The sequence below is a fragment of the Drosophila kikkawai genome, chromosome 3L (genome assembly GCF_030179895.1).
Source record: "Drosophila kikkawai strain 14028-0561.14 chromosome 3L, DkikHiC1v2, whole genome shotgun sequence".
NCBI classification, from domain to species: Eukaryota; Metazoa; Arthropoda; class Insecta; order Diptera; family Drosophilidae; genus Drosophila; species Drosophila kikkawai.
The window spans coordinates 7,636,543-7,651,604 of NC_091730.1; the positions used below are offsets into that span (position 1 = coordinate 7,636,543).

At 40.2% G+C, this 15,062-nt stretch overlaps 4 protein-coding genes across 8 annotated transcripts in view; 1 reads left to right on the forward strand and 3 right to left on the reverse strand.

The window, feature by feature from the left end:
- Positions 1–1,173, forward strand: part of trio (trio Rho guanine nucleotide exchange factor) — a 46,544-nt gene extending 45,371 nt beyond the window's left edge. For all 5 annotated transcript variants that reach the window (XM_017162283.2, XM_017162286.3, XM_017162284.3 and 2 more), the window contains one exon: positions 52–1,173. In XM_017162283.2, the coding sequence (XP_017017772.1) occupies positions 52–261 (210 nt within the window). In that variant the 3' untranslated portion in view covers positions 262–1,173. The remainder of the gene's footprint in view (positions 1–51) is intronic.
- A 3,446-nt stretch (positions 1,174–4,619) lies between these two features.
- Positions 4,620–6,403, reverse strand: aln (divergent protein kinase domain 1C). Its single transcript, XM_017162290.3, has 5 exons — positions 6,083–6,403; positions 5,868–6,020; positions 5,658–5,795; positions 5,345–5,553; positions 4,620–5,280 (listed from the first exon to the last, which is right to left on the reverse strand). Exons 1-5 carry the CDS (start codon positions 6,230–6,232, stop codon positions 4,704–4,706), a joined length of 1,227 nt encoding a protein of 408 aa, XP_017017779.1. The 5' UTR covers positions 6,233–6,403; the 3' UTR covers positions 4,620–4,703.
- A 2,320-nt stretch (positions 6,404–8,723) lies between these two features.
- The window catches only part of LOC108071519 (glucose transporter type 1-like), a 95,493-nt gene continuing 89,154 nt past the window's right edge, over positions 8,724–15,062 (reverse strand). The window contains 1 exon segment of the mRNA XM_070285249.1: positions 8,724–12,461. Within this exon segment, the coding sequence (XP_070141350.1) occupies positions 9,874–12,461 (2,588 nt within the window). The 3' untranslated portion in view covers positions 8,724–9,873.
- Positions 13,201–14,924, reverse strand: LOC108071522 (glucose transporter type 1-like). The gene has a single exon (XM_070285251.1). It carries the CDS (start codon positions 14,231–14,233, stop codon positions 13,895–13,897), a length of 339 nt encoding a protein of 112 aa, XP_070141352.1. The 5' UTR covers positions 14,234–14,924; the 3' UTR covers positions 13,201–13,894.

Genomic DNA, 15,062 nt, shown 5'->3' on the forward strand with positions numbered 1-15,062 from the left:
ACCCTTTTTATTTATTAAGATAATGAATGTTGAATATCTCTTTTCTCGCAGCTCAATCACATGCAAATGAAGGAATTGGGCGATTGCCGCTTTCAGATCAAGTCAACGGACCCCAACAAAATACCAGAGGTCACAATGATCTGCCAGGCAGCGACGCAGGAGAGCTATGCGGGCTGGCGGGATATGCTGAATAAGATCCTGCAGCAGCAGAACGACCTCATCTTTATGCTCTCCAATCCCCTGTCTACCAAAAACAAGTGAACGACGACAACGCGCGCGTTCTAGGGAAGAATTCCAAATTCCAAATGCAAAAGCAAAAAGAGAAAAGCAAGAAGCAAAATCAAGCAAGAACAACAAACAAACGAAAGTATGAGAAAATATATGATATTGTAATGTGTTTTTGGGGCAAAAGTGTTGAGCATTTGCCTCGCACTCGTTTTCCGTCTGTGCGTCTGTTTACTCTTCGTTTTTGCGCCTCACAACACAAACACTGCACACACCCACAAACACATACACACACACTCAATCCTAATTTGTATGTTACTTGTAATTGTAATTTATTTATTTCGATATAAAACCTGCGTTGAGCCTACATTTAAGTACCTAGTTTGAGCCGTTTCCGTTCTGTATTAGTTTTGTTTCTCTTTTCTGTTTGTTTTCGTTTCCGTTTCCGGTTTTATGTGTATATGAAACGCCCAAGTATTATATGCTCAAGAATACCAACTACATTGTGTGCATTTTTAACTTAATTTAGAGACTTTCTTGCTGTTACTTTTACTTTCATTTAATATCAGATTAATTCAATTACGAACGGCAGCCGCAAACTTACTCAGAATCAAACAAGCAATTCACATTTTTCGTTTCGTAAACGCAGAGTAAGGGGTATACAACTATTCTAGCCTTAGTTCGGTAACTAGTTTTAGTTAAACTGCTAAATGTTAATCATAATTTAAGCCGAGATTCGTGCAACTTCGTGAAATAATTTAAGCGTAACTTTAGTTTTTATGAATGCAATGCAAATCAACGTCTTTGTACTTTATGTTTTACAAAATAAACTATGTAAGCTTTAAACGTAATCAAAAACCAGAAACACGATAAGTCTATCCTCTTAATTTTAATTTTAATTAAAGCCCAAAAAAAGTAATAAAAAAACAAGAGCTTGCTCAGTTGTAATTTCATTTTGTTTTCCTTTTTTTCAGTTACTTTTCTCATAAATAGCTTGTAAGAAATGGAACCCCAATACCTTAAAAAAAAAACAAAGATAACAACTAAGCCAAGCTGATTTTTCGAAGCATATTTCTCCCCTTGGTGTCGTCTGTGCGTTATTGTTAGTTGGTAAGCAGGACAAAGGAGGCAGTAAGGATAATGTATAGTGTAGCATACGATGATAAGTCAGTCAGTCAGTCAGTCAGATATTAATGCGTGTTTCCCTTAAGCAAAGTAACTTAACTGGACCAGGATTTGATGATTCAAAAAAAGAAAATTAAAATGTAAAAAGCACGAGACGGAAGTTACTAAGCGGTTGTTCACACACACACAGAATATACTCTTGAATCTTGTCTCAGTCTCAGTCTCTCTCTTTGAAAGCAGCACCCACTCTTAACACTTTACAGTCTGGAACATGAATGCAATTTGAATATATATCAAGGCAAAGATGAATAACAATAATGATTTAGCATAGCTAAATGTGTAGGAAGCGAGCATGAAATGTATTTTTTTACAACAAATTTGTGAAACGAACCTCCGGCAAACAAGCATAATTCGTAATTAAATGTTAAAGGATCGCAACGGATCGGATCGGAGGACAAGCAAGCGCACAGTGAGAAGAGAACTAAGCCACAAGCAACATTTTCTACATTTTTGCACTAAAATAGAGCTAATCAACTCACACAAACAACATGTAACATACTGAATCTGAATCTGAATCTATATTCTTTTCGATTACATTTACATACATAATATATACGGCACTTACCGATTAATTAATTGTTGTACTTGAATCCCCGTCGAAATTCTAGATAATTGTGGTGTAATTGAAATGTGTGTTTTAGTTTATCTTAATTAATCTAATCTAACTAAATATAAATATAAATATATACTTACATATACTACATAATGTGACATGAAGTAAACAACAAACAAACGTGTTAATCTGTGTTTTAGCCAAGTAAGCGAACAGAATAGAGCCATTAGCCATTAGCCGCTGGCCAACTTTTCCCTCGGGGAAATATATGGCCGCTTCGAGATCAACATTCGGCCGGACGCGGGCTGCAAGCAAAAAAAATATAAATATATATCCAGAAATCAATATGCAAATTGTATGTAACCAAAAACAAAGCATGTAATCTGAATTTAACAATTTTCAAAGTGAATAAATAATAAAGCGAAAAGTAGCTGAATAAACTTAACATACTCAAAGGAAACGAGGTCGTTTTGAATCAGTCAGCTTCTTGTCAGCTAGGGGGAGGTGTTTTCCAGCCCTGATGTTTGGTTTTTACTTGTAAAATTGGGTTTCATACAGGCAAGTATTGTCAATTGGGGTTGATGTAGATGTAAAGAGATGAGTTGGGTTCATGTAGAATTCGACCTTTTGTTTTCCATATTTTTCATAAAGTAACAACTTTAAATAATATTGTGTTATATATTAAACATATTTCGTATATTTTATAAATGTAATTCAGCCAAAAAGATGCACTATAATATGATAATAGTCCACTTGTGCGTATTTTTATACCCTTGCAGGGTATTATAATTTCAGTCAGAAGTTTGCAACGCAGTGAAGGAGACGTTTCCGACCCTATAAAGTATATATATTCTTGATCAGCATCAACAGGGGAATCATTCTAGATATGTCAGGAAGAAATCGATTTTTTGGTCATTTTTGCAAAATTTTAAAAGGGGTTACATCATTAAAATTTTTGATTTTGATAAAAAATTGATTTTTTAAAATTTTAAAATGAAGTATGCAGATTTATTAACTGTAGAAAATCTTGCACAGAACAGTTTTCCGATTTAAAATTAATGCTCTTTTGGCCGAGTTGTGATATTTATACCCTTGCAGGGTATTATAATTTCAGTCAGAAGTTTGCAACGCAGTGAAGGAGACGTTTCCGACCCTATAAAGTATATATATTCTTGATCAGCATCAACAGCCGAGTCGATCTAGCCATGTCCGTCTGTCCGTCTGTCCGTCTGTCCGTCTGTCTGTCTGTCTGTCTGTCTGTCTGTCCGTCTGTCTGTTTCTACGCAAACTAGTCCCTCAGTTTTAAAGCTATCTGAATGAAACTTTGCATATAGTCTTCTATATGCTCTCACTGCTATATATGTCGGAACGGGCCGGATCGGACGACTATATCATATAGCTGCCATACAAATGTTCAATAAATTTTTAGAAAAAAAATTATAACTTAGCTGTTTTTCAACATATGTGCACTATTTTTTACATATGACCATTTTATATTATTTCTGAATTTTGGTAAAAATTTTATGAAAATCAGACGACTATATCATATAGCACCCACAGGAACGATCAGGAAATTAATAGAAAAAAAATTATAACTTCGTTGTTTTTCAACGTATTTTCATCTACTCTGAGATATAGTCTTATTTTATTATTTCAGAATTTTGGTACGAATTTTATAAAAATCGGACAACTATATCATATAGCTGCCATATAAACGATCGGTAGATGTAGATAAAATATAAAGCTGGGAATGCAAAACTGTAACTGTCAAACTGTAAACATAATAAGTATACGTAGGTAAAATGTAATGAAATAATATCTGCAAGGGTATAGAAACTTCGGCGTGCCGAAGTTAGCTTCCTTTCTTGTTTTAATTTAAAAAAAATCAAGAAGTTTTTTAATATAAAAAATCAGATTTTATAATACAAAATAATATTTTTCTAAGTCAAGGAATCATTTCCGACCCCATAAACCATATATATTCTTGATCAGCATTAACATGCGAATCTTTCTAGACATGTCCGGAAGAAATCGATTTTTTGGCCATTTTTGAGAAATTTGATAAGGGGTTACATCATTAAAATTAGTAAAAATGGCCAAAAATTTAGATTTCTTAAAATTTTAAATTTGGTATGCAGTTTTTTTAAATTAATAAAACTAACACAAAACTGCTTTCCGAATCGAAATTAATGCATTTTTGGCTTAGTTATGATATATTTTACCTGCAAGGGTATACAAACTTTGGCTGGCCAAAGTTAGCTTTCTTTCTTGTTTAACTTCATACGTATACATTTTTTTACGTAAGCCCAAAAGTAAACGTTTTTATAACAGTTTATAACAGTTTTCGGTCGCCTACTGTTGTTGTGGAAATGTTTTGGGCAAATAGACGTACACATTTGAATACTTACATAAAATAAATTATAACAGTTTATAACAGTGTCGGCATGCTATCCTTGTTTCTGTTTACCTGTTATACGAAATCGGGCAATGGACAATTTTAACGATTTGAGGATCAAAAAGCTATATTGCACTGTTGCAACAAAATTCCATCTCACTTACTTAGGCAAAAAAGACTTAAAATTAAGTTTTATTTTGTTAATAAAAAGCATTTTCTGTTTTATTTGGATTTTAATTAATTTAAGACTATCAGTAAAAATGCTATTCAGTTTTGAGCAAAGCTGCTGTGCGCCAATTGATCTACTCTCTACATCTTCTACTAGTTCCCAGAGCCTCGCTTACTTTAGGCACCTCCCCGCTGTGCCTGTCCCTCGTCGGTGATCTCGGTTCCCGCTGCTGTGGCCGCCGCCTGATGCAGCTGCTTCAGCTCATTGTAGACTCGCAGGGCAAGCTGCATATTGGGCGCCTGCTGGCGTCCCGGAACCTGATGCTCAGGAGGTGGCTGGACGCACATCTTGACCAGCTTTTGCAGGACCTTCGAGAGACGGACGCCACTCAGCAGGCCCGGCTGGAAGGTGCCGCCGCCGAGGAGGACGTGCTCGCAGAATATCTGGAAGTTGTTATTCTGCTGGATGTGCGTGCAGGAGTGTTTGGCCTCATCGCACATGCCACGGCAGGAGTGGAAGTGGCAGTCCTGGCTAGTGCGGCACTTGACGCCCCGCGACAGCCTCTTGTCCAGTTGGCTCTCCACATACACATGTTCGGCGCTCTGGTACTTGAGCCGGCGCTCCGGCGTGGTCCCAAAGCGATTCACCTGCATCTTGCACATCTTCAGGGGTTCCGGCTTCATTTCATCCAGCCGGAAAATGTATTCCATGATGTTGAGAGCGTGCTTCAGGCGCTGCAAGCGATTGGAGGCTCTATAGGGGGTTTTTATGAAATAAATAAATTTGAAAGTAATGCAGAGAAATTAAAATTGCTTACAGATACTGCATAATACTGGGATTGGACTGGACAATCTGCAATCCCTCAGTGGCATAGTAGGGTCCACATGAACCTAGGACAGCTGGGAAAATGGATTCTTCATCGAACAGTTTGCCCATCATATAGTTGTTGTCCTTGAAGAGCCGCCAGAAACTGACCATTTGCTGGGAGTTATCATCGGCTATTTCCTGGTTGACCAAAGCGCGGATCTAAAATGGGAATAAAATAGTTTAAAAATTGAAATAAGTATTAAATAAATTGTAATCCTAAAAATATTACTTAGGAACCCTTTAACTCCCTCCTCCTATCTTACCATATTATCATCCAGTGTGACATTATAGGCCAAAATGATATGCAGCTTGACAATCTCATGGAACTCTTCTAGCTTTGGATAGATGGACTCTCCCTTGCTGTTGGTCCAGCTCAGCTCGTCGTCATTATGCCGGGCCAGCTGGTATATAAACAAAGGAAGATTAAATTACATTGTAGTCATGACAACATGAAGCCGCAAAACCCGACCTACCTTCACCGCATACATATCACCGTTTTTCTCGGCCGTGAAGAGTATAGTTTTCATATCATTCAAAGGACACTGGAAGTTGTCGAAGGAAGATTGGGCTCCGCAGAGTTCCTCGCAAAGAGAGCCGCTGTACTCATGCTTTTCGAATTTCTGGCACTAATTATTAAAAATTATAGCAATTAAAACTATTTACTTTAATAAGAAAAAAGAGACTTTACCATAAGGTTAAGGCTCCTGTGGGACATTAACTTGAAGCAGAACTTGAGGTTGAGGAAGGCGTAGCTGAAAATGCCCACCGCCAGCAGGACCGCAATGAGAACCGTTCGCTGCATACCGAACCGAATTTTCCGACGCAGTGCGGTCAGCATTTTAAACGTTTAAAGTTTTCATTTCGCAAATTTGCATCTCGCTAACACACCCCATCGCTGGTCCAAAAGTATATACACTTGAAGCTTAGAGGGAGAGAGAGAGCTGTCACCTAAAATTTGACACTTGGCCAGGACATGCGCAGAGCAGGGACTTCCGCTTTATCGATAACTATCGCTTCAATGAAACACACGCTTGTTTTATTTTGAAATTATTACTTAACGTATAATTCTTTATTTATACTCTCTGCTAAATTGAGCAATTTACTTTACTTAATTCATCAATTTCTTTTATTTTTTTTTGTTGTATTTTTAATAAGTTGTCTTTTAATTTCATTCAAGTGTTTTAGAGTTTCTTTCGTTCTTCTTCCGTTTGCTTTTGGTTTCTTTGCTTGTCGTTCTGATTTACTAAAAATTATTTAAATTCAGAATCATATACCTAGGTTCAAGTTTATTGTTGTATATTAATAATATAATTATTATTTCGCATTGCCAGCCATCCATTTCAACTGGGATCGCATCAGAGAATTGTGGTGTGTCCGTGTCAAGTCTGTTTCTGTATCTGTAAATGTATCTGTTTCTGTTCCTGGCCTCTCTAACATTCACCTTTGCGTGTATTTATATACTTAAGATAACCGTTCTGTATGCACAATTTTAACTAGTTATGTACACAACTATATATGTGGCTATGACAAATGCTAGAACGCCGCTCAATCCGAGCCACACAAAACTAAGGTACAAATACTTGTAGGTAAAAAAAAACGTTGTACAAATAACCGCTAGGGGATAATGTGTAATTGTTAATTGTGTTAATTCTGCTATATATATTTATATATTTATATGTGTGTTGTCAAACGGCATCTCTCGCTAATTCTTGCAGCTGGCTTTGGGGTTTTCTTGCAGTGTATGTGATTATCCTTTGTCGAGTTGTCAAATCTTCCCCCTACACTCCAAGTATCTGGGTAAGGGTATCATCTGGGTAAGTTTTGTGTCCTTTCGCTACGTGAACTTTAAATGTTAAAAAGGTAAAGCCGCCTGGGCTTGGCTATTTCCCATAGTCTGTTTTCCTATTACTGGATAATCTCTCTGTCAGTGTCTGTGTGTGTGTGTGTGTGAGTGTTATTTACGGCTAATTGTTACGGATCTGATCTGTTATTTACAGTTAGAAGTAGTGCACACAACGTATGACCATCGGATCGAACTCACAACCAAAAGTCCTTTCCGTTTCCGTTTCAGCTTCAGCTTCAGTTTCCGGTGCCGTGTTCTAGTTTTCGCCTTTTTCTATTTGTTTTTTGTTTGTTGTGTCTCGTCGTTTGTTTTTTATGTTTATGTTTATGTTTTTGTGTTTGTGTTTTTTTTTTTAACTTTACGCAATGTTAACATTCTGTCTTTTGATTTTGTTACAAAATCGCGCGGCCGCTTGGCATTTAACTCGTTTGTTTTGCTTTTTAATTTTCAGTTTTCAGTTTTGGTTTCGTCATTTCATTAAACTCATTATTGTTTTTTTTTCTCGCTTAGTTCATTAAAATATAATGTAAAAAATCTGCAAATTGCATGCTCCTCGTTAATTAATGTGCCATTAAAAAATGTCTATGATTTCTCTATATGTATTCATTCTTATATTTACAGCAGTTTTCTTGTTTTTTTTCAATTTTGGTTTTTAGTTTTTACTTTTTCGTATGTGAACTTTATTTGTTTGTTTGCGGAGGAGGGAGGAGGAGTCCGCTCCCCCACTTCGTTCTATTTGTTGTTCATTTACTTAAAACCTTTGTTTTTGGCAGTGCATTTATATTTATTATTTTCGGTTCACTAATTCATAATGATTCGCCTCGGCTAAAGACTACAAATTAAGTTCCCATTTAGTTAGTTAGTTAGTCGTAAATTAGGTTATTAATTAATCAACAGCAGTTATGTACAAATTTCTCGTTTTGTTCTCACGCAAGGTACGTCTGATTCAACGGCTATTAAATTAAGTTGGAGTGCTTAGTTTACATTTAGGCTTTATCTATTTATCCATTATCTGTTTTTTTTTTTCGAATTTCTGAACTTTCGAAAGCAACTGAGAGGCTGCAGAGATATACGACGACGACGACGACTAGAAAGTATAATTGGAAGACAGTTGTTGGGGGTTAACTTCACTTGAAACGAAACCGAGCAAATTGAAAGTGATTTCTCCATCGAAATTGAGCGAGAAGTTGAGAAAATTGTAAGGGAGTTGTGGCGGGGGGAAGAAAACGGAAACGTATTTAATCCTTGAGCAAAACGGCTTATTGCTTTATTACAAAATTCGCAAGCAGTCCCTGAAGAAACTCGTTCAATCATAAAAATATGCGCATATCAAATAAATGATAACAAAACTCTCTCACCCTTCCAGCGTAATCTAAACTCTTTTTGTTTTGTAATTTTAAACTTTAAACTTCTTTTTTGTGTGTGTGTGCCAAACTACAGTTGCTGTTGTCGTTTGCCTTGGTTTTTGTTGTTAATTAATGGTTAATTATTTATTATTACTTAGTCGCAGTTGCGGTTGCTGAAACTCTAAATCTTGTGGCGCCGCTCCGATCTGATCCATCCTTATAGCTAGCTTTAACTGGTATGTTAGATTGGTTGTTTTCCATTTTCTTTAATTTTTTTTGTTTGTTTTTTTGTATTGTTTTTTTGTTTAACTATCATCTAGGCTTGAGTAGGTGTGTGTGTTTGTGTGCTTTATTATTTCCATTTGCCTTGGCTCTTAACTATGTATATGGGTTTAGTCAATTTAAATATGCAAATTCAAAACCTTCGCTTAATGTATAAGTTGAATATACAAATGTTCTCCCCTCGCACCTATCTCTTGTATTTATTATGTATACGCACTGTTAGCTTAAGTAATTCTTTTTTCATTATTTAAAATAGTCGTTGTTCTGCTTCCTCTTGTATCTTGTAGCTGTAGATGTGATTCGTATGGGTGAGATTTTTGTGCTTTGGTGGTGAGGGGGTTTTTTTTAGGTATAGAAAATATATTAAAGATGTGAAAATTAAGCTTGGGAAAATTTTTAAAAATATTTACTTTAAAAAATATGAAAAATATAATATTTTAGTTGTATCAAAACAAAGAAAATCTGGTTTTAATGTGAGTAAATCATAGCTACACCTTTTCCTTAATAAATAAAGAATTTAAAATTGTTTTAACTTTTTCAAATCAAAGTTTTACCTCTTGTACTTTAATTATAATTACAATTTCTTGAATTTCTTAATTTGTAAACCTGTATTTTTTTAAATAAATATTTATAAAAATTTTCCAAAGCCTACTTTCAATATCCTTTATCCTTTTCTATACCTAAAAAAAACCCACCCTTCCCACTGTGCTCGAGTGTTCTTAGTTGTCCTTATGTGTGTGATCCTCGCTTTCAACAGAGCTTTGGCTTAGCACAAAATTAACCTTAATTTCCATCCTTCTTTTTTGGCAGTGTACAAATTGTAATTAAATGTTATTATGGTTCTCAAGCGGCTGCTATTGCTTTTCCAGTCGCCACACAACTAGTCCTCGTCCAGGCTCTGCGATCGTCGCTTCGAGACCACCAGATACTTGCGGCCAAAGTAGGGTGAATCTGTGGGGATGAGGATGTAGGGCAGGATGTAGGCTCCTCTAATAACCCACCCATCGCTCACTTTTTGCGCAGAAAGTCGGTGTACTTGCGTGCTCGCTTGCGCACCCGCTTGAGGGCCGAGCCCAGCCGGAACTGCTCCTCGGTGAGGGCCAGGTCATGGTAGGCGGTGTGCTGGTGGTTGTGCTGGTGGTGCGAGTGGGCATGGTGCGCATGGTGGCCATGGGCGTGGCTATGGTGCGAGTGCGATTGCGATTGCGAGTGCGGCGAGGAGGCAGCGTGATGGTAATGATGCATCTGCACAAAGTCATCGCCGGCGGGATTCACGGAACCCGAAAGCGGTGATCCCGGCGACAGTGGCTGCGCCAGCAAATTATGCTCGGAGGCGGCGTCAAAGGACTCAAAGTGATGCAGCTGCTGGTGGTGTGTCAACGGCTGTGGCGAAGGCAGTGACGAGGAGTGCTCGCTGGTTGTCGAGGCTCCACCACCCGCTCCCAAATCCATGCCAGCAAACTCCTTGGGCAGCTCGTCTATGCCCAGCGGCTTGTCAAAATGCGAGTTGCCGGACATGTTGGTGTAATCATAGCTGGGATAGGTGTAGGGCAAGTAGCCAGTATGGTGACTCTCACAGCCCACTTCGGAGCTAGCTGCTCCTCCTCCACCGCCACTCCTGTTGTTGATAAACTTCACCTCGTTGGCATTCCTCTCCAGGCTGCTGCTAAACACTATGTTGATGTTGTTGGAGCTCGTTGACAGATTGATGTTAGTGGGCGAAAGCTGCTCCGTGGAGCTCTGGTTGAGATTGGTCTCCTTGGAGCTGGCCCTGTGGTAGCTCTGAAAGCACTCGGCGGCGTCACTGGAGGCGGTATTTGTGGTGTTTGTATTGTTATTCACCACATTCTGCTGTCCCTGCTGGAAGTTGTTCTTGTACTGAAACTCCAGGGCATTGCTCGGCTGGAAGGGATAGTTCTTGGAGTTGTTCAGGATATCGCTGGCCGTGGCATCTCCCTTGGACAGGTACTGGTGGATGTCCTCGCTGGTAATCTGCAAATCCTGATCCAGGTAGCTGTTGCACTGGATGTAGTTGTAATTGTTGCTGCAGCAATTGTTGTAGGCCTCGCCGGCATCCTGGTGAAACATCACCGTGGTGGTGGCCTCCTCCTCGAACTCGCAATGGTAGTTACCGCTGCCTTTGCTTCCGCGACTTCCCTTGCTGCCGCGACGCTTTCGAGCAGCTGCCGCTGAGGTGCTGGGTCCTTCATCGTAAACGGATGTGGAGCTCTTCCAGCAGGTTTCACTGGTGCTGGTGATCTTCCTGCAGGGCTTCTTCTCGGGCTCTGGTTCCGGCACTTGCCAGGCATCCAGCTTCTCCTCTTCTTCCCTCTCTGCAGCTCCTCCTCCTCCGGCGCTGCCCAGGGTTCCTTCTAGTTCAGTGGGTGACCTGCCATCGGCCAGGAAACTCCAGCGGATGGGTGAAGGCGAGCAGGCATACTCCGGCAGTTCCGTGCTGCTCAGGGCCCCCTTGGAGCTCTGCCTCTCCAGCGTGGATCCCTGCTCGGGGGCCATGTTCTTGGCCCGATCAAAGATCGAGGTCAAAGAACCCAACTGGCTGTTGGGGCGACTGGCATTGAGGCCCCTCAGCGAAATGGAGGTGTAACTGGGCTGCCGGTGCTCCGGCAGCAGACTCCGCTGACTCCTGTGATGCTTTCGCACCAAGGCGGAGGCGGACTTTATTGAGTTGTTGCGACTCAGCGAGGACCTCGACCCATACAGACTCGTGGAGTCCGTCTGGTAGCAGTAGTCCGAGGAGGTGCAACAGCTGCTGGGTCTGCGCGAAGAGGAGCCGTAGAGATCCTCGGCGAAGCATTGGGCGAGTTCGGTGCGGGAGGAGCTATTGGTGGCCGTGTTGCAGCAGGTGCGACGCACTAGGATCTCCTGCACCTCGCGATCCGTGCAGGCGGGATCCTGGCAGGCGTGCGAGGACAACTCCGTGACAGAGCGATGACGGCGACTGGTGCACATGGAGGATGGACGCACCGCCGAGTGACTGGCTCCCTGGCCATGGGCACCCGGCAGACTGCCGCTGCCCTGGCGACGCCGCCGATGGCGACTGTGGTGCGAGTGCTGGTGGGGATTCGAGTGCGTTGGCGGTGGCTGATGGTGGGTGGTGGTGGCATGCGGCGACGTGTGGCGACTGTGGTGCGGACTGTGGCTGTGGCTGTGCTTGCGTTGCTGGCAGTGATGCGACGACGGCGCCGGCGGCTGTGGCGTCATCTGTGGTGGCGGCGGCTGCAATGGCTGTGCTGGCGAGGGATTGGCTTGATCACATACGACTTCCTTCTCATAGCTACAGTGTACGTATTCGTGCGTGGGATACTGGATACGGGACTGGTGGTGCACCTGCTGCTGCTGCTGCTGCTGGAGGAGTTGCTGCTGCTGCTGCTGTTGCTGATGGTGGCCCAGCTGCTGGTGCTCCTCAGCGCGACTCGTGGAACGAACACTGGCAGAGTCAGGAGGCGAGGCGCTCCTCAGTCAAGGCCCGCTGCTCGGGCAGACAGGTGGAGGCTGACGAGGGTGATGGGGCGCAGAGGCAGCGCTCCGGCCCTGGTGTGTACTTCGGCCGCCGTCTAAAAATCGCTCGGATGCAGCTGCAGTGGGTCAACGATGTTGTTGTTGTTGTTGTTGTTGGTGGCATTGGGCGGAGGTGGGCAATAAAAGCACAATACAAAAAATATACCAAAGTCGAGAACACAAAAGAGAAGCAATTAATATGGTTTGCCAAATTGCTGGGGTTCCTCTGGATCGTTAGTATTTAATTTTATATATTTTTTCGTTTTATTTTTTAATTGTTTTTTTTTTTGTATTGGTTTTTTGGGCGTTTCACTACTACGACTAATTAAAATGGTGCATGCAAAAAAGTCCATGCCAATAATACGCATGCAATAATTATGTTGGCGGCCATAAAAACATCCAACTTTCCATGCACACAAAACACAGGGCCTCCACAGGGCGTTGATGAACTCGAAAAAGGGCTGCTGCTTGATTGATGGTCTGATTGATTGATTAATTAATTTACTGAAATGATTTTCATTGTGGAAATATTTCTCTTTTTTTAATTTGAAGGATTTTTAATGACCGATTTCAGAGATACAGTTGCAGTGGCAATAAGAGAATTAAAAATTTGTTTAAAAATTATTAACAAAGTCTGCAATAAAATTGGCAAAAAAGTAAGCAATGATTTATATTTACAACTATTTAATGACAAATTTAGGAATTATCTTTAGAGATTTCTCAGGCTTTAAATTAATTTTTAGTTTAAATTAAAACTAACAGTCTTTAATCAGTAATCAAATCTTACTTTTATCACCACAAATGCATCTTATTTTATTTCAATTCGCTTCAACTTTCTATTTCAAAGAGAATATTTCTAGTTAAACATTTTGAATTGGCATGAAAATGAACGTTTGTGTTTGTGGTAATTAGTTGGCTTTTAAAAGTAATATGATTCATAACGATTTTGAATGAAAATGTCATGGGATTAGAGTGATTCGAGTTTAATTTGTGTCTCGTTTTAGACGCATTATTGGCACTTTTTTTTTCTGATCTTTTCAGCGAGTGAGTGTGAGTTGGGTGTACATTTTTGTAAAATATTTTGTGTGTTATTCAGAGAGTTAGTGGTGCGACTTTTCTTTACTTAGCCAATCGGTTTCGCTTGATACTTTTTTTTGATAGTTGGTCCCAAGTTCAGCAGTTTCCCCTTCACTTGCGTACTATAAAGGAACGAAAGGAAAAGAGGATAAGCTACGCTTTCATCGTCCGATGATCCGAACTGTCAGTGGTTCGTTTTAAATTTAAAAATCAGCTTGAGCCTAGGATATATAGTATATTTGCTATAGTTTCGACTTTTGGGTGCATTTTGTTGGGGTGCATTTTGTCCGCGCAGCTCGCTCTCTATGGGCATTTTCATGTAAATGCTTTTCGTGATGGGCTGAGTGGCTTTTTCAGTGGCTGCGTGGTGGCTCAGTGGCTGATTAGCTGATTAGCTGTCTTACTAGCTTACTAGCTGGGTGGTGGTGGCTTATTAGTTAGCAGTGCTCTGGGTCAACCTACATGACATCCTTCCGTGCGCCGAATGTCGGCGGAAATTGTAGTCGTCGACCTCATCGTAGTGGCACTTTCTCGCCGGCTGCGGCGTTTGCAGATTGGTGCCGTAGTTCGTGTAGCACTGACCAGATCCGGCCACGGAGCCAAGGACTCCGCCACCAGGACCATAGCTGCTCGATCCGGGACCCAGGAGATTGGTGCTATCGCTCAGCGGATAGGGACCCATGCCTTCAACCGTCAGGGAAAACGAGGTCGTACCAAACACTTGATTATTACAAAAGGTAGCGCACAGTAGAGGAGATTTCTCGGTTTTCATTATTTGATTTCGATTTCATGCAAGATCAGATAGTCGCCAATATTTGTTGTCGCAAGATTATTTGTTCATAGTTTTGCAGTTTTTTGGTTACATACAATAGTTGAGTGTCGGTTGTGTTTGATATATATATATTTTTTTGGGTCCAGTTGATGGTTTGAGTTTGATTGAGAGAGGTTTCCAATGTTTAAAATTGTTTGATTTAAAACACAATTCATAAATCCGAATGGAAGTAAACAATACAAGATAGTTAATTTATTCAGAGTTAAGCGAGTTTCGCCTTAAATTTTTAGATTACAGATTATTTTTTTTTTTTTTTTTTTTTTTTTTTTTTTTTTTTTTTATAGAATATAGAATAGAGAAGAGTACAGATTACAGATTGAATTTCTACCATAACAAGCAGCTAGATAAGATGGAACGGAACAAGAGTCACAGGATCAAGGCATTCCAAAACAAGAAATACAAAATTCTAGGCAACTAATAATTATTACAAATTTATACACACACATATATTTTTATATTCATGAGTGGAGATGAGTTGAGGTTGAGTAAGGTAGAGGAGAGTGTCTTGTATAATTAAAAAAAATAAAATAAAAACGTGTCTAATTGCTCGTTGAAGTGTAGAGTTTCCTACACAGAAAAAATTCTGGTGGGTTAAATGAACAATTTCTTTTGGTTGAATAACAGTAAACCTACTGTCCATGTATTTTGTTGTTGGATTTGGTGACTGCACGACAGTTTATATGACAGTCAATTACAGTCACCCTTACGTACGAGATTCGGTGTGTTTTTTGTTGTTGGCTTTGCGAACTGTCGTGACTGTCACCTGCAG

Coding starts and splice junctions, on each gene's coding strand:
- aln (XM_017162290.3), bottom strand. CDS start 6,232: ATGCTGACCGCACTGCGTCGGAAAATTCGGTTCGGTATGCAGCGAACG. Junction 6,021..6,082: donor ACAGGAGCCTTAACCTTATG/GTAAAGTCTCTT, acceptor TTTAATAATTAG/TGCCAGAAATTCGAAAAGCA. Junction 5,554..5,657: donor TCACACTGGATGATAATATG/GTAAGATAGGAG, acceptor TTCCCATTTTAG/ATCCGCGCTTTGGTCAACCA.
- LOC108071522 (XM_070285251.1), bottom strand. CDS start 14,233: ATGAAAACCGAGAAATCTCCTCTACTGTGCGCTACCTTTTGTAATAAT.